The sequence below is a fragment of the Emys orbicularis genome, chromosome 14 (genome assembly GCF_028017835.1).
Source record: "Emys orbicularis isolate rEmyOrb1 chromosome 14, rEmyOrb1.hap1, whole genome shotgun sequence".
Classification (NCBI taxonomy): Eukaryota; Metazoa; Chordata; order Testudines; family Emydidae; genus Emys; species Emys orbicularis.
This window is the reverse complement of record NC_088696.1, coordinates 33,423,739-33,446,083: the sequence shown is the minus strand read 5'-3', so window position 1 is coordinate 33,446,083 and position 22,345 is coordinate 33,423,739. Positions and strand designations below refer to the sequence as shown.

General features: G+C 41.2%; 1 protein-coding gene across 1 annotated transcript in view; it reads right to left on the bottom strand.

Moving 5' to 3' along the window:
• NFATC3 (nuclear factor of activated T cells 3) overlaps positions 1-22,345 on the bottom strand; it is a 95,943-nt gene that overhangs the window by 33,265 nt on the left and 40,333 nt on the right. Inside the window, exons 3-5 of the mRNA XM_065416337.1 lie at positions 6,631-6,830; positions 5,354-5,526; positions 4,070-4,210 (exon numbers count right to left, since the gene is read on the bottom strand). Of these exons, the coding sequence (XP_065272409.1) occupies positions 4,070-4,210; positions 5,354-5,526; positions 6,631-6,830 (514 nt within the window). The remainder of the gene's footprint in view (positions 1-4,069; positions 4,211-5,353; positions 5,527-6,630; positions 6,831-22,345) is intronic.

Here is a 22,345-nt window from a genome sequence, read left to right as displayed (position 1 = left end):
CACAAGAAAAAGAAGAGCATGTGAGTTAATGAAGTGCCTGTCTGGTCTTTAATATTTAAGCAACAGGAAAGCTGGATGTTTACTGGAAATTAATGACATGCAGGGTGAAGTTGACTACCCAAGGCCATTGAAACTTAAATGGTGATTTGTCAAGAAGTCCCTACAAGTCTGTTGATATTAAGTCATCAGTTTGGTTTTGTGTACGATACCACAGATTTGAGTCATGTACTTTATTTTACAGGGCATTTAGAGAAAATTTAAGCCCCATACAACAGCTAGATTTTTATCTTTCCCCAGACAGCCTATTGAAGACAAGGCACAAAATCCAAGTTGGCGGAAAGGCAGAATTTAGTTTATGTTCTTATGCCCTGACTGGTTGCAAAATTCAGTTTGCTGAGCTGCCAAGAAACATCTGATTCTAGTTGCATGTTAACTGAAGAATGAGGAGCAATCAGCTAAAGGAGCAGTCCAGAATGCCCATGATGGTGGTGCCCTCCTCATTACTTTTAATCCACTGATTAAGGCACTTACCCAGGAATATGGAAGGCCTGGGTTCAAATCCCCCACTGCCTGATGAGGAACAGGGATTTTAACTTGGGTCTCCCAGACCACAGAAGAGAACCTTAGCTGCTGGGCTATGAGATATTCTGGTGTGGGTCTTTCAATCTCTCCTGTTGTAGCTGTTTCACTGTGTATAAGTAATTGAGTAGTCATTGGAGCAGGGACTTGAACTCTGGTCTCCCACATCCTGGGGAGTGCCCTAAGCACCAAGAATTCTCATTCTTTTTCCGTGGTCCAGTGTCTATTCAGTCAGTCATTCTGAATGTTTGTGTGGGTATCAAACACAGCAAGAGTGGAATGAAATATTTTTAAAATAAGAAAACGAGTTTGTAAAACCACAAACAGTACTGGAACTCAGGAACAGATGATGTATCTGAAGCTACTTTTTTAGTTGATGCTATTTCAAGTTGTTAGGGTCCCTGTAAAAATGTAAATATATACTGTATTCACGGTGTAAGTTGTGTATTTTTTTCTTCAAATCAGTCAAACATAAAAAAAAAAAAAAAGAGGTGTTCCTTTTCTATGTCCAAGCACACGAGTGTTTTAAGCTACCTATTGGGGGGGGGGGGGGGGAGGAGAGGAAGAGAAGGGGAGACAGGAGGAGAAGTAGTGGGGAAGGTACAGCAAGATTGCTCCCTAATATAAAGACAAGTTATCCAGAACTCTTGAACCTCCCTTGAATTAAAGGGTCCAGGATAAAGCTCAAACCAGAAAAGTTTTGCTAAACTAAATAAGCCTCCTAAAAAGCTGCTACAATTATGCCTTTGGGTCTCCAAAATTTCCCACTATCAAACTTAAAGAATCTGCTAGCTACTGTAGGTTAATTTGTTACTACTGTATTATATATTGTATATGAGCAATTTGAAGTTTAGTTTTTCTAAAATACATGGATGCACTAGAGTTTTGTGAAGAAAAATAGTAAATAGCTTTAATAAAAAGTATATTAAACTAATGAATATTTACAACATAAGCACTTTGAATGGACTTTACTAACAAGATAAGGCAAGAATTTTGGCCCTTCAGTTCTCAACTTACTTCTCGGGGAATTCTGTGCCAAAAAATTAAAGTTTTGCACAAAATATTTTAAAATTCTGCATATTTTTTGTCAAAACAAAACAATATAATCACACCTGTTTCAATTATTTTGGTAATTTATTTCAAAATACCTGTCAGCAAGTAGGTCTGTAACAATACAGACAACTAAAAAGATTTCCTGAATGTTTTTGACAAATAGATTCCTTACTAGCATATTAATACAGAACTCTGAGTAATTCATTTTAAACTACAACACAGAAACATATTTCCTTCACCCCTCAGAAGCAGTGCAAAGGCTTGGGTGAGTTGGGGTAATGGAGGAGCTGAGGAAAAGGGAAGTAATTGGTGGGAAGGAGCCTGGCTGTGAACCTGGAAGGTTGTTGGGCATGGGTGGGAGAAGTATGGAACAGGTTTTTTGGGGGTGATTGGGGTGGGACTGTTAGGGAGCCTCCCCCATGCAGCTCCTGTCTGATCCCTTAGCCTCCCTCATTCAGTCAAGCACATCTGCCCCGCCCCATGTGTCCTTGCATCCCCATTCAGCCACCCCTTCTCCCCACATCCATCCCTGAACTCCCCTCCCCCATTCCTGCACCCCCATTCAGACACCACATCCCCATGTGTCCCTGCACTTCCAATCCCATTCAGCTCCTAGCTCAATGCTGTCAACCCACTAGCTTCTGTGCTCCTGCCCCAGTCTGTCCCCCCCACACCCACTAGCCCTTCTGAACTCCAGTTTATGTAATCCCCTAGCAGCCCCATGTGCCCCATCCCCCACATATCCCATGCCTCTTCACCTGGCCCCATGGTCAGGACACTCTCCTCTCTACCCGTGGCTGGCTGAGCCAACTGCCTGCTCTTCTGGTACTACAGCAGCCCGTGGTGGGCAAAACGTGTAACTGCTGTGCATCTCCAGCAGAATGTATTTTTTGCGGGAAAAAAATCTGCAGGGGACATGAATTCTGCGCAGTGGCACAGAATTCCCCCAGGAGTATCATCTTTATTACTCTGTACACCAGCTGAAATCTTTAGAAAGAGAATAAATAGGATGTGTACATGTACGATAAATACAAGACCAGATTTTTAGGCACTCACACATTTGCTTGACTCCTTATGCATGCAAATATCCAATATACATGCACAATATGGCCACTTCAGCATCTAGCTCTTTACATATTGCAAATATCTGATTTGCGCACACATCTGGCATTGTATTTACCTATGCAACCTATGCACAAGCAAATATATACATGCAAATGCACATGCTTAACTTTAAACAGATAAGCCATATGAACCAGATTTTTAAAGATCTATTGATGCCTTAAGTACTCTTTGGGAAAAAATATTTTATGTAAACACCATTCTTGGTTACCAAAATTTTTATTTTTTTATCTTCTGCCTCTTAATTGTTTGTCAAACTTGTATGAACACAAAATTCTCTATTTACCAATTTGTTCATGATGTTTATTCCTGTAGCGGAGGTCTCGCCTGACATGAGCAATTAACACATGGAGGGAGGCCCTCATTTCTCGGACAAAATTAGGGTAGTAAACAGATCTTTAGGCTGAAAACAGAACATTTCTACTAAATAAGATAAGTAAACAGGTCAGGAGGTTAAAAAGATAGAATGTCTGAGCCAGCTAAGATAAGAGGGAGAACACCCAAGGACCCATTTACTAACAAAGGACAAGAAAGTTAGGAATGTAGAGATGAGGTAAAGAATAGGGTGAGCGTGGACTATGCATGGACAGAGCATGCTACACAAGGAATGGTTCCTGCAAAGTAAAATGTTTGATACATTGCATTTACTGTGCATTGCAATGTGTAAACATATATAAAGCAAGAAGTCTTCTGTATAACTTGGATGTATGGAATGCCCTGTACCCACCCACTCTATTTAAGTCTGATCAACTCAGCGTAGCTTGCTGTATGCCAAATCAAGGAATCTGAGTGACAAAATCTGGTGTTAAACTGAGTTTTTTGGATCCCCCAAAAATGGATGAATTATTCTCCCAGAACTGGACAAGGTGTTCTGGGTAAGTCGCATGGAAAAGGTCTCTGAAGGAATCCCAACAATTCCTCACCTGAAAGCATGATAACACAGCTAATTCCTAAGCAGCAATTAAGTCACAGGCAACACATGACTCAAATGGCGAACAAATAACTGGAACAGATGTCAATTAGTTCCCTGTTATATTTCATACAATTTTTTTCTAGTAAAACACAAGAGAAGGGGAATGAATAATATATGCAATGTATAAGCAGTTCCAAGTTTTCAGTGAGGAACCAGTTGGTTTGTAATCATCTTCCTGAGGCAGCAACTGTACTATTTTCATTTATAGCAGCTAACCCACAGAACACAGATCATTGATCAAATTGAAGTTTGAGATTACAACTTCAAAAGGTTTTAATGCATTTACCACTGAAACATTCATAATTCCAGCAGTTCTTTTCAAAACTAAAAAAGGTAACTTACCTTGTCCTTTTTCAAGAAATATAATTTTTGATTCTGGAAGAAAATTAGATCCAGTCATAACCATTTCATGGCCTCCATTTACGGAACAACTGTTGATGCTGTATTTTTCTATCTGAGGAAGTTCTTGAGCAGATCGCTGAGCTATTTTTAAAAAAGGGTTGAAAAGGGAAAAAATGTTTAACTACTTTCATATATTGAGTCAAACTGAAATTACTAAATGAAGGCTGATATAGTAAGCAATCATGAAACGTCACAACAGGTTAACCGCACACATTGGATTCACTTTTCAGTTTAGTGAAATCTGTTTAAAATATTTCTGAATTATTTTAAGGTCAAAATAATTATTACCAAAAGCTACTTAAGATTCTTTATATGACCCATTTTGGTATTCCCACACCTGTAGTTTACAAATGAATATCACAAAGAACTTGAACTGCTGAATTAGAAACACTTCTACTTAGGGCATGTCTACACTTACCTACAGAGCAATTGATCCAGCAGGGGGTCGATTTATCGCGTCTAGTGAAGACGCGAGAAATCGACCGCCAAGCGCTCTCTCATCAACTGTAGCGAGAGAGGCCAGGCGGAGTCCACTGGAGTGAGAGGTGCAGGTGGAGTCGATGGGGGAGCATCAGCAGTCGACTTACCACAGTGTCTTCACTGTGGTAAGTAGATCTAAGTACGTCGACTTCAGCTACGTTATTCACATATACGAAGTTGCGTAACTTAGATCGACCCCTCCCCACCCCCCAGTGTAGACCAGGGGTTAGTCTCTAGTAAGCATGTAGAATCTGCCAACTGAAACCATTAATTAGCATTTTTTCCAAAAATAAATGCCTTGACTTTTAAATATATAAATTATAAAGTATTATGTTACATAAAACCCAAAATGAATACTGATGCTCTTATGTAGAAAGATGATTGTTTATTACTTTTTACATGAAAAAGGCCATTAAATACAAATTTTGCTCTTCCCAAATTTACCCTTATTTTACGTTAATTTCTTTAACCACACAATTTAGCATACTGAAAAGCTTTTAAGAAAATTTTAATACTTTAATTTTACATTTAAATCTACAATGTTCCAACTACTCTAAGTATCTTCAGTTAGTAATAGATAGGTTTTACACTAAATGCACACAGTTTCAAAAATAATTTCACAGCCATAATATTCCAGTGGATTCTTCTGCCTAAAATTCTACTGACACATGGAAAAGAAAGCTATTGCAACTGTAATTAAGAGATTTTAAATGTGTGTAAGAGACTAATTGTTACAAAACTTACAGCATTCAACAGGTATGGAAGCGATCTGTAGAGACAACACTTTTCCACTAGGCTGTGGGATATGAACACGGAACACAAGTCGCACTCTGGTATTCTTTCTTCCAATATCTGTCTCTCCTTTACGGAGCTCTATATCTGAATTGCGGAGTTTCAAAATACCTGCACAATCAATACTGGAGGATAAAGGGAGGAGAAGGGTTAGAAGACAGATGGAGGAAAAGAAGTCAAGTATTACTAATTGATCAAAAACATATCCTAAAGGTCTCAGTTTAACTCTCTTGTTAAACTAGAACTAAAAATAACTCTTAATTTTGCTCTGTGCCACTAACTTGGATAGATGCTACTAAGATGCTTTAAATTAGGGCAAAAAAGGAAACTATGGATTTCAGCTGTAAAGTTATATTTTGGGAACTTACATCCCCTGTCGTTTTGACTTTTTAAAAGTAAAAGATCAATTATTTGTATTACAGTAGTGCCTTCCTGATGACAGTTTTGAAACAAGTCACTCAGAAGTGATAACAATGTACAATTCTGCATGGGAAACAGTGTCATAAAATGGCCAAACCTGCAACCAACTGGCCTAACAAAACTCTTTCTGAAATTCCAAAATAGCAATTATTGTTTATTTGGGACAACGGTTATGTAGTCAACTAAATAATAGGGCGACAGAGACTGCATAGCACTTATGGGACAACAACAACTACGGAAGACTAGAGAAGGCATTTTATGGAAATTTTCAAATAAAGTTATACACATTAAAACCGTAACTAAGTAAACTCTGTTGCTGCATTATATGGTAGTCCACATTTTTCTTCTAAAAACCCCACATTAAAAAAAAAAGTATTCTTACTCATACTGAGAAATTATACACGTTTAGTCAAATCAGCATATATGCTGAACTTGATTCATGTAAGAAATAACAATTTATGGTGCTCACTTGGCTTCTAAGTAGTATGGTGTAGCATTTTAGATGGGATGACAGGTTCCCCCTTTGTTCATTAAAATAATACATAATCATTCCATTTCAGATTTTGCACAGAGGCCTGAAGTTAGGATAATAATCCAACTACAGGTAGCAAAAAGCATTTTTTTAAAAAGCTTGCTGGCAGGAAAAAAACCCCCAGACACTACATATAGTACACAATTAAAAATCAAAGCAATTAAGGCTATGTCAAGTTACCTTAAAAAAATAAATATACCATTTTCAACCTTGTATTGCTTTGAAAGGAATACACAAATGATTAACTTGCTAGTTTGGGAGAAATGCTGCTACACACCTGGCAGACATATTATTTTCAGGAAGAAGTGGAATTTCCAGTACTTTTGTGCTGGCAATTATTATCTCTTGGCTAGCAGTAGCAACTGTTTTCCCAGTGATTCGGTGCACCTGGTAGAATGCATGAGGTCGTAAGTAGCGATCATCTGCTGTTCCAATGAACATCTGTAGGTTTACTGGCTTCTCACTGTAGCCTATGAGCTGATAAAAAAAATAGATACAATTCTAAAACTTGAACTGGATTTTATGGTATTTGTATTTTTGAGTCAAATTACATTTTTATTTGTATATATAAACACACAATTATAAAAGGAAAAATATTATGCTATTAATGTTTATTCACAGACCTTGAAACTTTTTCAGCCTCTGATGTGGCATGACAAAATTCTACAAGCAGCAAACCATGTGTAAATTGCTTGTCCCTCAAAACAGATTAGAAGAACAAATATTACAAAGAAGTTTGTTAGGGCCTGTCTAAACTGACACACTAGAAAATTAATCCAAATTAACCAAAAGTGTGAATTTAAAGTGGATTAGTTAAATCGCATTAAACCCCCGCGTGGACATTCTTATTCAGAATTAAATTAGCCTTAATTCATTTCCAAAATGAAATAAACGAAGTCAAATTAAGGCCTCTGCAATTCTGAATAAGTGCATAAACCACATTAAACACCTGTGTGTAACTAATCCACTTTAAATTCACACCTTTGGTTAATCTGGATTAATTTTCCTGAGTGTCCCCATGTAGACAAACCTTTAGAATGAATGGGAGGAGTTAAAGCTCCTTAATTCATTTTGAATTTTCTTAATATTTTTCTAAGAAGCAAAATTATGATGTTGGAGTTTCCTCAGTTTAATAGTTTATTAATGAGTTTCTACAACTTTTGAATTTTAAAAGCAAATAAAATTTTCCACGCTTATGAATTAGTATTGTCAAAATTATCCTATTATTTCCATAGCAGAAAATGCACAATTAAACAGTTGGAAGCTTAAAACTAAATGGTTTCAAAGTTAGATATTTCAAATAATTGAAGCTATTCCAACAAGCCAGAATTTCATCATTTTCCCTACGTAACTTCTATACCAAAGACACACTGTTCTTAGCATTTCATTTTAAAAAATTGATTCAATATTATAAAGAAGTTTATTTTCATTAACTTATCTAATTCTGCAACATGTATTAGTAAACATATGCATAAAAGATTTAACTGTGAAGGGAAGTTGACAATTGTATGTTTTCAAGCACAGACATACAATTTAAAGTAGTAAATTCTTCCTGTGTATTTTTCTTTCTATTTGCAACTGCAATGACAGCTAATAATTTAGAAGTTAAAACCAATTTTGGAAAGTGCTTTAGATCTTGGATAGGTCTTTAGATCTTCACGATCTCCCTTCTGGTACAGCAGGATGGTGTTGGACTCCTTCCATCTAGATGGTATCTTCTGCATTTCCAAGTAATGGCTAAACCTCTGAGCAAGGGTTTCCCAAAGGTCTTGGCCTCCAGCTCTTATTTTGATTGTCAGTTCATCTTTACCTGGGGCTTTTCCTTCCTTCATTTGGTGAACTGCAAAAAAATTTCACAGAGGCAGCTATACTATCACTAACTAATGAAACTGATAGTAATATAACTAACTATTAAAAAGAAATGAGGATAAAGCTGAGAAAATCTCAACAGGACAACTGCCAGAGCTTCATCTCAGGCCGAGGCAGTTTAGAAGGAACTAAGGGTGGTTCAGCTGTGCAGTGCTAAGTAACAATGGCACAGGACATGAGATTAACTAACATGCATGCACGGGTCAAATGGACGCTGCTATGAGAAATCTCCAATCAAAGGTGCAGGGGGGGTGTAGAGCAGCTACAGTGGAGCACCCATAGGGATACTACTCGAAGAAGAAAGTATAGAAATGCAAATTTAAGGCACCCAAACAACTTTAAATCTGTCCTGCAGTAACACCATGAAAAGCTAATTTGGATCCACAAAGAATAAAATGCCTTAATCATAAACATATGGTTATTGCATGGTATTATAGGGCAGAGTTACGGTTGTTTGGATTTCTTTTTAAGGCATCTAAGCATGTTAGGATACAAAAAGAGTTATAAACCACCCTGTAATTATCTCCCCCCCCAGAAATCAAGAAAATTCAGAAATATGGTTACAATGAGGTTACTGATTTGTACTCAAATTTTGACAGTTTGTTTTAAAGCAAGTTAAGGTTGCAAAGTGGGGCACTGAAACGTCAGGCAGTGACAAAGTTGAAGCTGCCTTCAATGGTTGTAGCTGTGGCAGTATCTTCCTTTGTGTATATGCAGTATGATATGATACAGTTTACTTATATTACTGTAGTGCTTAGAGGCACTGTTGTGTTGGCCACAGTACAAACAAATAGTTGAAGACAGTCGATCCCATACTATCTGCAGCGAACAGAAAACAACCCTGGGATATGTAGTCAGTTTGCCTGGGGTTTGGAGCACTCCATTTCATTAACTGCAGTTGTGTTCAACTGTTTGCTAACAGTAGAAAAATACTCTATAATGCAGTGTGTGAAATACTGTAGGTAAAAGCCCTTGCCTCACTACAAATGCAACACTTTCTGTATCATAAGGAAGAAGGCTGGACTCCTTCCACATGCACTCCAGACCAAGGATTAATGATCAAAGAATATTAACTACACTTTTTAACTCCTAGGAAGGGGATTGTCGTACCCATCAGCTCAAAGGTGAGGCACTGTTCAAAGCGTGCACTGCCACTATCCCTGTGACACCTGCTCTGTGAACATAGACGACTTCACTATTCATAGTCGTCAATTCAGCACTAAAATTTCACTACCACAACTTCTGAAGGAAAAAAAATACGTCTGAATGAAAAAATTTGTTCTTTATTCTAGTAAAAAAAATAAAAAATCATAAATTTTACTCCCTTAAAAATTTCACAAATAGCTGAGCAATAATCTCCTGTTCCGTCACAATGGGTTCTGACAAGCTTTTGAAAACTAAAGCAAATAAACCTCTGTACAGTAATGTTGCTTAACAGCCAAAAACTTTGAACTAAATATGAATGAATTTATTTTATTTACCCTTCTCTAAAAAAGCCATCAGGAGAGGAAAAAAACACAAATAATGACACATTGTTAAATTTAATACTGGCAGATTCAGTAGACAAAGCTTTATACAACATACTAGTAAGTGCAGTACAGTCACCATGATGAAGCCTCAGTTATATTAAACTACTGACATTAATGCCAATGAGCTTGCCCGAGACTCAACCACGTGTCCGTTACAAAGAGACAGTAAATTAAACTGATGGTTGAGTGAAGGGGAGACTGAAGTGTAATATTACACATGGTGTTATTAAAAAAGACATTTGTCAGCATCTGTTCTAGTCATATCTATCTTTATAAGCATATATATTCATACTAGAGAAATAAGCTTGTTATAATAAATTTCCATATACCCCCATCCCCAGGGTAATGAGCAGCATGTTGTAAATAATGAACAAGTTACTGCACACTGTCACTACTGACCTCTAAAAACCCTCCTCTGGTAACAGTATAGTGTGACACACCACCCACTGCTTTGTGGAGGAAACTCAGCCAAGTTGTTTTTGTGTTTCTGTATCGTTTCCATAGCAAAGGTCAGTGCATGCGTAAGTTAAACTAAAGCTGGAAGGCTAAAGACGGAAGGTCACTACAGGATAAGCTAGAACAGCTTCACTCCAAACAGTTCGAGCTGTACTACTGAATTATATGTGGATAACTTCTGTATGCATGGAGACTATGCTAAAATTGTGATTCACAATTTTCACCAGTTTATTACTAACATCAATATTAAGACATTGCAAATCTTTTCAAGTCTTCCCTGAAAACTTGTGCGGTACTAGAATACACACGAATTCCATCTATAAAGAAGAAAGTACAAAGATAAGAAAGTCACATTTTACATTCTGCAAGCTACAATTCTAATATAGACTGAGAAATTTATTTTAACATGAGGAATCCTACAATACTCAGGGCTGTATAAATTAGTTTGATCGAAGAGAAGACTAACGATTGACATTCAGGATCTATGGGAAAAGCTTTTAAAAAAAAATAATGAAGTTGCTGGTATACATATATTTTTTGCAACAAATACCCAGAAGTCTTATTTTACAAATGTAATTAAAACTAAATGAATATTTGTGTTTCATCTATGCTTTACATTAATTCCTATGAACTGAATCTGATGGATAAGACAGGTAAATGTTTCATTTCTTTAATTATTTAAGCCAAATTTCCTTACAAGGTCTACCTCAAAATTTGAGATGAGTGTCCTACAATAATTCTACTTATATAGAAAACCAGTGCTTCATAACAGGTTAATAGTAATATAATTTGGTATGTTCTGGTTTTCTATAACTACAGAAATCTGGTTTCTACTAGAGAATCTGTCACTAGCAGTTTATTAAAGCCAAAATAATATTACATTTATGTTGGAACTGAATGTGCCCAGGAGAACAAACATTTAAGCTAATAGACAAAGGCGTACTGCACTGCTGGAATTCAAAGTTACTTATGCTAAGGCTTGTAAAATCAGTTCTCATTTTTAAAGTGTGACTTATGCTTACTAACCTAGCATTAATAGCCACCAGTTGGGTAAATCAGACAATTTAAAAAGAACTAAAAAGTCAAAACCCAAACCCCCGTTATTCAAGTAGTAAAAATAATTAAGCTGTTTTTGCAAGCTGAAGTCTTCTATTACTTTTTGAGAGTTCATTAAGAAACACTGCCACATGCAGGCAAACTTCCCAAAGTACTCTTAACAAATTCATGTTAAGAATCACTTCTGCCTTTTACACACCTTCTTTTCTAGACTTTCTAACTGAAGACAAAGATTCCATTGACACCTTAGTGCTCTTTTCATTTTACCAGATTAACTGCTCATGGCATTACTAGATCGCAAAAGTAGGCTGATTAGAAAGAAAAGCTTTTGCATGCAACCAGACCTCCCCTAAAAGTAAGAGTATTACAGTCCTGTAACATCACAAACTTGTCACGGGCAGAAATGTGTGGTACCTGAAATGAACTAAGGGTACGTCTTCACTACCTGCCATATCGGCGGGTAGCAATCGATTTATCCGGGATCGATATATTGCATCTCGTTAAGACGCGATATATCGATCCCCGAACGCGCTCACCACCGGAGCGAGCGGCGGTAGCGCAGTCGACGGGGGAGCCGCGGCCATCGATCCCGCACCGTGTGGACCCCAGGTAATTCGATTCAAGATACCTCGACTTCAGCTACGAAGTTGCGTATCTTGGATCGATCCCCCCCCAGTGTAGACCAGCCCTAAGACCAAATGAATGCAAGCTTTACGATTCCATGATGCCAGTGTCCCTATAAGATGACCAATGCTACAAGTTTTTCAGTTTATGAAATGGGGGGAAAAGTGATTGCTGGGGTATTATTATGTAAGTTACCCAGTTGGGCTGAAAAATTTTAACCAGTTCATAGTAAACATATCTAATATTTCAATGGAGGTTTCCTAGACTTTCATAACATCTTGTATGCAATGCTGTTATAGCTGTGTTGGTACCAGGATATTAGGGATACAAGGTGGGTGAACATCAATGTAACTCCAATCAGGACTAAGCTATTTAAAATTAAGGTGATTTAAATCACTTGTTTTTACAAAAATTGTTATGTACTGTACCTTAACTCTGGCCATTCAAGGTATTTTGTCCATATGCATTCCACTCTAGGTGTGCATATGCCCCATGCACACAAGATAAAATTCTTCTGGTCAGTTGTGCCCTGCATTCCCTTGCGCTGCCCCTTCCACCAGCATAAAGGGGCAGAGCAGGCCCAACTTCCTCCAAGTTCCTTCACCAGTGTAGAATTTTAAGTCCAAAGGACTCTGTGTAGTGAGGAAGGAGGGCAGGTCATGGGATCCACATGGACAAAACTTCTCAAAGAACCACAGATATGATAAGGTAGGTAAACGCTTTTTCTTGTTTAAGTATTTGTCCACATGGATCCCACTGTAAGTGATTGGCAAGCAGTTATCTTCCTGAGAGGGTGTGTGCCAGGAGTCCTACTTATAAAGACTGCAAGCATCAGACCGAGGCCTTGGCTACACTTGCGAGTTACAGCGCTGTAAAGGCTCCCCCAGCGCTGTAACTCACTCCCCGTCCACATTGGCAAGGCATTTGCAGCGCTGCATGTACTCCACCTCTCCGAGAGGAATAGCAAGTATTGCGCTGCCGCTGCAGCGCCAGTGTGGCCGCCCAATGCGCTGTGAATGGCCTCCAGAATTATTCGGCAGTATCCCACAATGCCTGTTCTAGCCACTCTGGTCATCAGTTCAAACTCCACTGCCCTGGCCTCAGGTAACCAACCACGTGACCCACCCTTTACATTCCCCGGGAATTTTAAAAATCCCCTTCCTGTTTGCTCAGCCTGGCGTGGCGTGGAGTGCTATCAGCGAATCTTTCCAGGTGTCCATGCCTCCACGCGCCAAGCGAGCCCCAGCATGGAGCAATGGCGAGTTGCTGGACCTCATCAGTGTTTGGGGGGGAAGAAGCTGTACAGTCCCAGCTGCGCTCCAGCCGTAGGAATTACGATACCTTCGGGAAGGTATCAAAGGACATGATGGAAAGGGGCCATGACCGGGACGCCCTGCAGTGCAGGATTAAAGTGAAGGAGCTGCGGAGTGCCCTCCGCAAAGCCCGCGACGCAAACGGCCGCTTGGGTGCTCCCCCCGCGACCTGCCGATTCTACAAAGAGCTGGATGCGATACTAGGGGTTAACCCCACCCCCACTCCGAGCACCACCATGGACACTGTGGGGGGAGGAGGAGGAGGAAAACGGGAGTGATGATGGTGGGCCGGATGGAGACACCCCGGAATCCCTGGAGCCATGCAGCCAGGAGCTCTTCTCGAGCCAGGAGGAAGGTAGCCAGTCGCAGCGGCCGGTACTTGGTGGAGGACAAACAGAAGAGCAGGTTCCTGGTAAGCGGGTTTTTTTTTGGGAAGGAATTTTTTCGGTGCGGGCTCTTTGGGAGAGGAGGGTGAGGCATGCATGCCTAGATGCGGAATAGTGCATTGATGTGGTTTATCACATCGCGGTAATCGGCCACGGTAATCGGCCTCGGTAATCTCCTCGAATGTCTCATCCAGAACGTGTGCAATGCGCTTGCGCAGGTTTATCGGGAGAGCCACCGTGGTCCTTGTCCCAGCCAGGCTAACGTGTCCGCGCCACTGTGCCGCAAGGGGCGGGGGGGACCATTGCTGCACACAGGCAAGCTGCATATGGGCCAGGGCGGAAGCCGCATTGCAGTAGAAGACCCTCCCTTGCTTCCCAGGTCACCCTCAGCAGCGAGATATCGTCCAGGACGAACTCCTGTGGAAAATGTTGGGACAGTGTTCAGTGCAGGTGCCCCCTGAAGCTGTTGGCTCTCCCCAAGGCACAGAAACCCAGAGGACAGTGCAGCCCGGAAACAATCAGTCCCCCTTACTCACCATTTTGAGGCTCCCGTGGGATGTGTGTGCTCTGTTTTGGACAGGAAAATTATGCTATTGTGTAGACCCTGTGTGTTTTCTACTCCTTAAGTGCGGGGGGAATCATTACTCTGTTTGGTATAAACAATGCTGCCTCTGTTAAATGTTGCATTTTGCCTATACAGCTGCATCAACCTTGAGACCTCAGCCGTCCCTCTTATCGCCTGCTCAGAGACTGCAAAGACTCAGGAAGAGACCGCGAAAAAGCAAAGAAGACATACTGCAAGAAGTGACGCAGCAATCTATTAAAGAGAATGAGAAAGCACAGAACTGGAGGGAGAGAGAAAGCAGGATCCGCCAGGAAAACGCAGCGCACCGGCGGCAAAGCACCGCGCACCGGCAGCAAAGCATTGATAGGCTCATAAGCATCCTGGAGCGCCAAGCAGACGCTATCCAGGAGCTGGTAGCCATGCAGAAAGAGGAGCAGTACCGCAAACGCCACCCCCCCCTACAGCCCTTGTCCCAAAACTCTTTCTGTTGTGCCCCACTGTCACCTCCAACCCACTTTCCCCAACTTCCGTGTTCTTCACGCCACCCGCTGCCTCCAACACCAGTATCTTCACCACCCAGCCCTGAAAACCACGACCTTTACCCTCTGCACTCAACCCCCATCACCATGCAGTATAGCTATCCTGAAGTGCAGCACTCACTGCACAGCACACCAGACAGGACATACGCGAATCTGTGATTGTACTGTTCCCCACTCCACCCCCTTGTTTCTTTTTAATAAATAATTTTTTTTTCTTTTCAATAAATAGATTCTTTGGCTTTGAAAACATTCTTTATTATTGCATAAAGTAAAAGACTCCTTAGCCCAGGAAATAAACAGGCACTGCAAGTCTGCTTGTCTGCTAAGCAGACACTGATTCCTAAAGATTGGAACTACTGCACTTCACTCCCGTGCAGGGCACCAGATATCACTGCTGGTTTTCAGCCTCAAATTGCTCCCTCATGGCATCCCTAATCCTTGCAGCCCCGCGCTGGGCCCCTGTAATAGCCCTGCTCTCTGGCTGTGCAAATTCAGCCTCCAGGGGTTGAACCTCGGAGGTCCATGCCTGAGTGAAGCTTTCACCCTTCCCGTCACAAATATTATGGAGGGCACAGCACGCGGATATAACCGTGGGGATGCTGTTTTCGGCCAAGTCCAGCTTCCCATATAGAGATTGCCAGCGGCCCTTTAAACGGCCAAAGGCACACTCCACAGTCATTCAGCACCGGCTCAGCCTGTAGTTGAACCGTTCCTTGCTGCTGTCAAGGCTCCCTGTGTAGGGTTTCATGAGCCACGGCATTAACGGGTAAGCGGGATCTCCAAGGATCACAATGGGCATTTCAACTTCCCCTACCGTGATCTTCCACTCTGGGAAAAAAGTCCCGGCCTGCATCTTCCTGAACAGTCAAGTGTTCCGAAAGATGCGTGCGTCATGCACCTTTCCGGGCCAGCCTGTGTTAATGTCAATGAAACGCCCACGGTGATCCACAAGCGCCTGGAGACCCATAGAGAAATACCCCTTCCGATTAACGTACTCTGATCCTAGGTGGGGTGGTGCCAGAATAGGAATGTGCGTCCCATCTATCGCCCCTCCACAGTTAGGGAACCCCATTTGTGCAAAGCTATCCACTATTTCCTGCACGTTACCCAGAGTCACGGTTCTTCTGAGTAGGATGCGATTAATGGCCTTGCAAGCTTGCATCAACACGATTCCAACGGTCGCCTTTCCCACTCCAAACTGGTTTGCGACCGACCGGTAGCTGTCTGGAGTTGCCAGCTTCCAGATTGCAATAGCCAACCGCTTCTCCACTGGCAGGGCAGCTCTCAATCTCGTGTCCTTGCGCCGCAGGGTGGGGGCAAGCTCCTCACACAGTGGCTTTTCTCATCCGAAAGTTCTGCAGCCACTGCTCGTCATCCCAGACTTCCATGACGATGTGATCCCACCACTCGGTGCTTGTTTCCCGAGCCCAAAAGCGGCATTCCACGGTGCTGAGCATGTCCGTGAATGCCACAAGCAATTTCGTGTCGTACGCGTTACGCGGCTCGATAGCATCGTCTGACTCCTCACCCTCACTCTCACTGTCACTCTGGATCTTAAGGAATAGTTCGACAGCCAAACGTGACGTGCTGGCGAGACTCGTCAGCATACGCCCTCAGCAGTTCAGACTGCATTTCCCGCAGACAGAACGCGCTGCACAGAAACCGTTGAAAGATGGCGCCAAAGGTGGACGGAAACAAAGGGATTTCTGGGATGCGAAGCGATGCATCACGGGGCATTGGGACAGGACCCAGAATCCCCCGCACCCACGCCCCCTTCCCACAACCCACGGCGCCAGAATGGGAAAAGGTGCTCTGTGGGATAGCTGCCCATAATGCACCGCTCCCAATTGCCGCAAATGTGGCCACGACAGGGCGCTGGGCACCTGTCAGTGCGCTTTCCCTACTCAGCTGCACCAAGTCAGGTTTAACTCACAGCGCTGTACATCTGCAAGTGTAGCCAAGGCCCTAGTAGCTGTGACTAGGGAATAATCGAGCTCCAAGTGGCTGCCCTGAAAGGGACTTTTGAAAAGGTCTTCTTCTATGGAGATAGTAGGAAAGCATTCAAGACATCAAATGTAGAGAGTTTTGCTTCCCTGGATTCAAATGAGATTTAGGAAAGAACACTAGGAGGAGGTATATGTTTTGATTCAGGTGAAAGTCCGACTACTACAGGTGAGGTTTGAGAGACATCATTTTTGTGAAATATAAATTAAGGGGGATCTGTCAATACCTGAATCTTGCTCACCCTTTAAGCACAGATAATAGCCACCAAAAACACTATCTTGATAGAGATGGGACACAAGGAACATGATGCTACCAGTTCAAATGAGTTTCAGCAGGGTATTACATTTAGGTCTCAAAAAGAGGAAGTTTCCTTTTCTGGTGGAAACATGTAAATCTGACCCTTTGGTAAGTCAGACATAACTAGTTGAAAAAAATCCAATTGATATTGAATTGGCAGATATTGCAGCTAAACAAACCTGATTGATATGAAAGGGCTGATGCTTTAAGGACATTAAATAGCCGAGAACAACAAGAATAATTGTCTCTAAGGGTTAAAGTGACGCTGAGTGACCCAAAGTGAAAAACATTTCCATTTCGCTCTCTGTGTTAGCCTGTCTGCTCTATATCAAAATATCTTGTATTTCTTTAAATTCTGTCTATGGCCCTTAGCCAGCTGGCACCCATGCTGTCTGATAGAGAGATGGTGGGTCCAGGTGCAAGATCAGACTGATTTTGTGAAATAGTGCCCAGAAGATCTGAAAAAAGAATGTGCCGTTATATCAGTTCTGAATCACCCATTCTGATGCTATCTGTACTGAACAGAGAGGGCTTGGTCTAGTCTCAATTGCTAGAGTCATTAGAAAAGTAATGACGCTGATGGGAAGCATACACATTTCTATTCCACTGCATCAGGAATGCATCTGAAAAGTAGGATAAGCACGTGTCTTCTCTGGAACAAAATGTGTCACACTTGTTCAAATTGGTGCACAGAAATCTATTACAAGAATACCTCCTTTTAGAAAAACTTGATTGAAGACAGTCTTTGAAAGTCCATTTGTGGCTGGAAAAGAACTTTCAGCTGAGCTGATTTGCTAAATTGTTCTGAGCACCTGGTGAGAGCAGAGCTAAGAGATTACTCTGATGTTGCATCAATCCCGTAGATGAATAGCTTCCTGACAGGGAGGGAAAGATCTTGCTCCCCCTTTGTCAGCTGACATAGTATAATGCTGTAGTGTCATCTGGCAGCACTTGAATGATGGTCCCTTTAAGAGAAGCAGGAACGCTCTGAAAGCTAAAGATATAGTTGTAAGTTCTACCGCATTTGCGCAGATGAGTGTCTATGGAGGACCAGAGACCTTGTGTCTAAAGATATTCTAGGTGTGCCTCCCAGCCCCATTTCAAGGCACCCATTACAATAGTCTTGGTAGTGGACTGTGAAGCAAACCAGATGCCTTGAACTTTTTGTGAGTCTTTCTGCTTGATACATTGATTTTAACCATCACTGAAGAGGCTGAAGGTGAAGCTTGGCACATGATGTTCTGGAAGTCCAGGAAGCCATGTGGCATAATAATATGAGGCAGGCCTTCTTTCACCAAAGTCCTTGGTTGAATGTGTAGATTTGGGATGAGGTGCACTACAAAATCTGTCCCGTGGCAGATAAGCTTTTGTTGACCTTGAATCAAGAACTACTCCTATGAATTCTATTGGTTGAGTTGGAAAAGAGTGAATTTGTCCTGATTGACCCCAGGCATGCTCCCTGTTGGATGCCTCCTCATCTCATGCGCACTGGATATCATATATGCCTATCCTGCTGATTCCATTCATACCAAAGGTCCTGAAAAAACTCATGCAAAATTCAGGGTCAGATGTTACACCCAGACACAGCGTCTTTACATCTGATAGCACGGATGACAACTGATTAAATTCCATCAATAGAAGCTATTCCAAGGAAATCCAGAACACCTTGGTACATGGAAGAAAAACAAAACAAAACAAAACAAAAAAAAACAACCACACAGATTGACCTATGCAGCAAAATGGAAGAGTTTCTCCATCTAGATTACATAACATTGCCTGCATCCTTTGGAAGCCCCAATTCTTGCTATTAGGGAGAGCAGGTAGTCCAGAAAGTATTCAGGGCTATCCATCAGCTCCTTAAAAGTGCATTAGCAGCAACGTCTGCATATCCTCCTCCTATTCAGGTATATTTTCCAACCCCACAGTTGCTAGATTCCTCAAGGGCCTAATTCAAATGTTTCTACCATCAGGGAACCCCCTTCTTTGGACCTCAACATAATTCATTACATGGTTTAATTGGACCACTTTTTGGGATCCTAGCAACCTATTCATTATACGATTCATCTATAAAGACTGCCTCTTTAGTTGGTATAACATCAGCTCAAAGAGCAGGGAAAAGGTCAGCCCCTCATGGCTGGTCCATCTTATATAGTGTGTTTCATAAAGACAAAGTGACTCTTAATCCTTACCCCAAGTTCTTGCCAAAGTTTTCCAATTTTCACTTAAATCTGATTCACCTAACAGTTTTCTTCCCCAAGGCCCACTCAAAGCGAGTGGAAGCTAAACTGAAGATCCTTGACCTGCGTAGCTCTTGTGCGTAGCTCTTTCTTATTACCTTGACAGAACAAGGTCTTTCAAGAGTGCCCCCAAGCTACCTCTAGCATTTGCAGATGGTTATAATTCAAGAACTATCCACCCAAAGACTGCCTAAATAATGGATATCTATTTGGAACATGCTATGAGACAGCTAGATCCCCCCTTGCAGATTAAAGCTCAGGCATCTTTGGCAACTTCGCTAAGAAGCATCCCTATATTTCAAACATTTTCAGGGCACCTGAAAGTTACTGTAGTAACTTTAATTCTTCGTAATGTGCTGTCCATGTGGATTCCATGCCTCACTTCTTCCCTGCTACTAGGAAATCCTACACCCCATTGATTGTATATTCAGAAAGGAAATGAGGGAGAATTCGGCCTGCTGTCCCCTTTACGCCCTTGGAGAACTGGGAAGGGGGGGGGGAGTGGGGGAAGAGCCTGCAAGGACACCTAAGCTGCAGGTACAGCCCCCATGGACATTTCTAGCCAAAAGAATCTGATCTCACATTTACAGGGTCATGTGCACTAGAAGTGGGATCCAGACAGACAACATATCTCTAAGAATCACATATGCATCTTGCATCTGAAGAAGTGAGGTTCTTACCCACGAAAGCTTATGCTCCCAATACTTCTGTTAGTCTTAAAGGTGCCACAGGACCCTCTGTTGCTTTTTACAGATTCAGACTAACACGGCTACCCCTCTGATACTAAGAATCACAGTTATTGTGAGGTAAGTAACTGTTCTTTCAGTAAACATAATAGTTATTACTGGCTGGCCATTTCCTAGGAGCTAGAGAGTGGAAAAAGACAGTCAGAGGGGTTCTTCCTATTGGAAGGTTTGAAAATGCAGAGTTTACAACCCTACAATACCCTGACAGAGAAGAAATTGAATAGGAGGAAGAAGTCTGCACCATTAGAAAACAATGGCACGTTAAATGAGAGAAGACAAATGCATACTAAGTAACAAAAAAGAGCAGGTAAAACAAGAAATTCTGTTCAATCTCTCAATGAGAGCAAAAGGAACAAAAAATGAAAAGAAGTACTTTTTCACACAACACAATTAACCTGTGGCTCTCATTACTATAGTACATCACTTAATTTGAGATCTTAACATGATGCAAAAAAAGATTAAACATTTATATGGGTAATGAATATCCAAAGCAGGAAATAGTAAAAATAATAAAAGATCAAGGCTTTGGAGGGACAAACCCTCGACAAACTTTAGGCCATAAGTTAACCATTAACTATTGGGAGTTCATAAATTCATAGATTCCAAGGCCAGCAGGGACCATTGTGATCATCTTGTCCGACTACCTGTGTAACATAGGCCATAAAACTTCGCCAAAATAATTCCTAGAGCATATCTTTTAGAAAAGCATCCAAGCTTAATTTAAAATTTGCCAGTGATAGAGAATCCACCACGAACCTTGATAAATTGTTCCAATGGTTAAAAATTTACGCCTTCTTTCCAGTCTCAATTTGTATAGCTTCAACTCCCAGCCACTGGATCCTGTTATATATCTTATTCTGCTAAACTGAAGGGAACATTATCAAATATTTGTTCCCCATGTAGCTACTTGGGGGTAACTTGATTATAGTCTAACTTCTCTTTGTTACGCTAAATAGAATGATAGACTCTCAAAACTCAATCTAAGGCAGGTTTTCTAATTCTTTAATCATTCTCATGGCTCTTCTCTGAACACTCTCCAATTTATCAACATTCTTCCTGAATTGTTGATACTGGAACTGGATGTTGTATTCCATCAGCAGTTGCACCATTGCCAAGTATATAAATTAAAATAATCTCTTTATTCCCGCTCAAAACTCCCGTTTATACATCCAAGGATCACACGAGCCCTTTTGGCCAGAGCATTGCACTGGGAGCTTATGTTCAGCTGATAATACACCAGGAGCCCCCAATTTTTTTTCTCAGTCACTATCTTCCCAAGATGAGTCCCCCATCCTGTAAGTACAGCCTACATTCTTTGTTCTTAGATGTATACACTTACACTTAGCCATATTAAAAACACATTGTTTGCTTGCACCCAACCTAAGAAGCCTAAAAGGCGGCTTTCCCTGAGGACAGGTTATGCTGCACCTGCTTACTCCAAGTTTTTTCCTGTAAACCAGCTGGTACTGAGCAGCGTCGTAGACAAGATATTGGTCTACACCAATATGACAATTTCCATGTTTTTCGCTAAAAAAATCTCAAGTGAAAAAAAAGTCTCAGAAACCCCAATCGTCTTTATCAGGTATCAATGCTAAAGCCTAATGCTAATAATTTAAATATCAATATTAACTATTTTACTGTTGACCCTTTTAGCCAGAACATCAGGATATCATCGTTATCTAGAAGTACTTGATGTGGAAGGGCCAGGTGCTGTTGTGAAGGCTACTGGAGAGGGACTAATGAGGAATACAATCCCCCACCTCGCAAAAATAGTGAGGGGATTCTTCCCCTGACCAAAAGCTTCTAGTGATGTCTGCTGCATATGAAAAAGAAAACCAACTTTCACACCATCTTCCTAACATGATGAGAGTGCCAACTGCCTCCTCTCCAGCGATCAATATCTCCAGCTTTCTCTTGACAGTTTACAACACACATATTTTACGTGCAAAAATCTGCAGCACACTGAAAACAGAATTTGGATACATTCTGGCACACGCTAAACCAATATAAGCTAGGTTTAAGCCAACATAAAAGCATATCCATGCAAAGTTGCACAGGTTTAACTAAATATATATAAAAATCAAACCTTTGTTAAACTGGTGCAGTTGTGTGTTCAGACCAGATCTAAAACTTCTCTCTCTCTCGCTCACACACCCTCCCCCAATCAATCCCAAAAACCAAACAAAAAACTCCATATAGACCGATAGTGAAGTATAGTTTTAAGAGTACAGATGCAACATGCTCCCTGCAAAATTAAGTGCAAGTGTTTCACCAAATGAGCTTTAAAGAGGTTTTTTTGGTGAAACCACATGCTGCAGTTAATTTATTCTGGAAATGACAAAGGCATGAATGATTGTGCTTAGGTTCACAT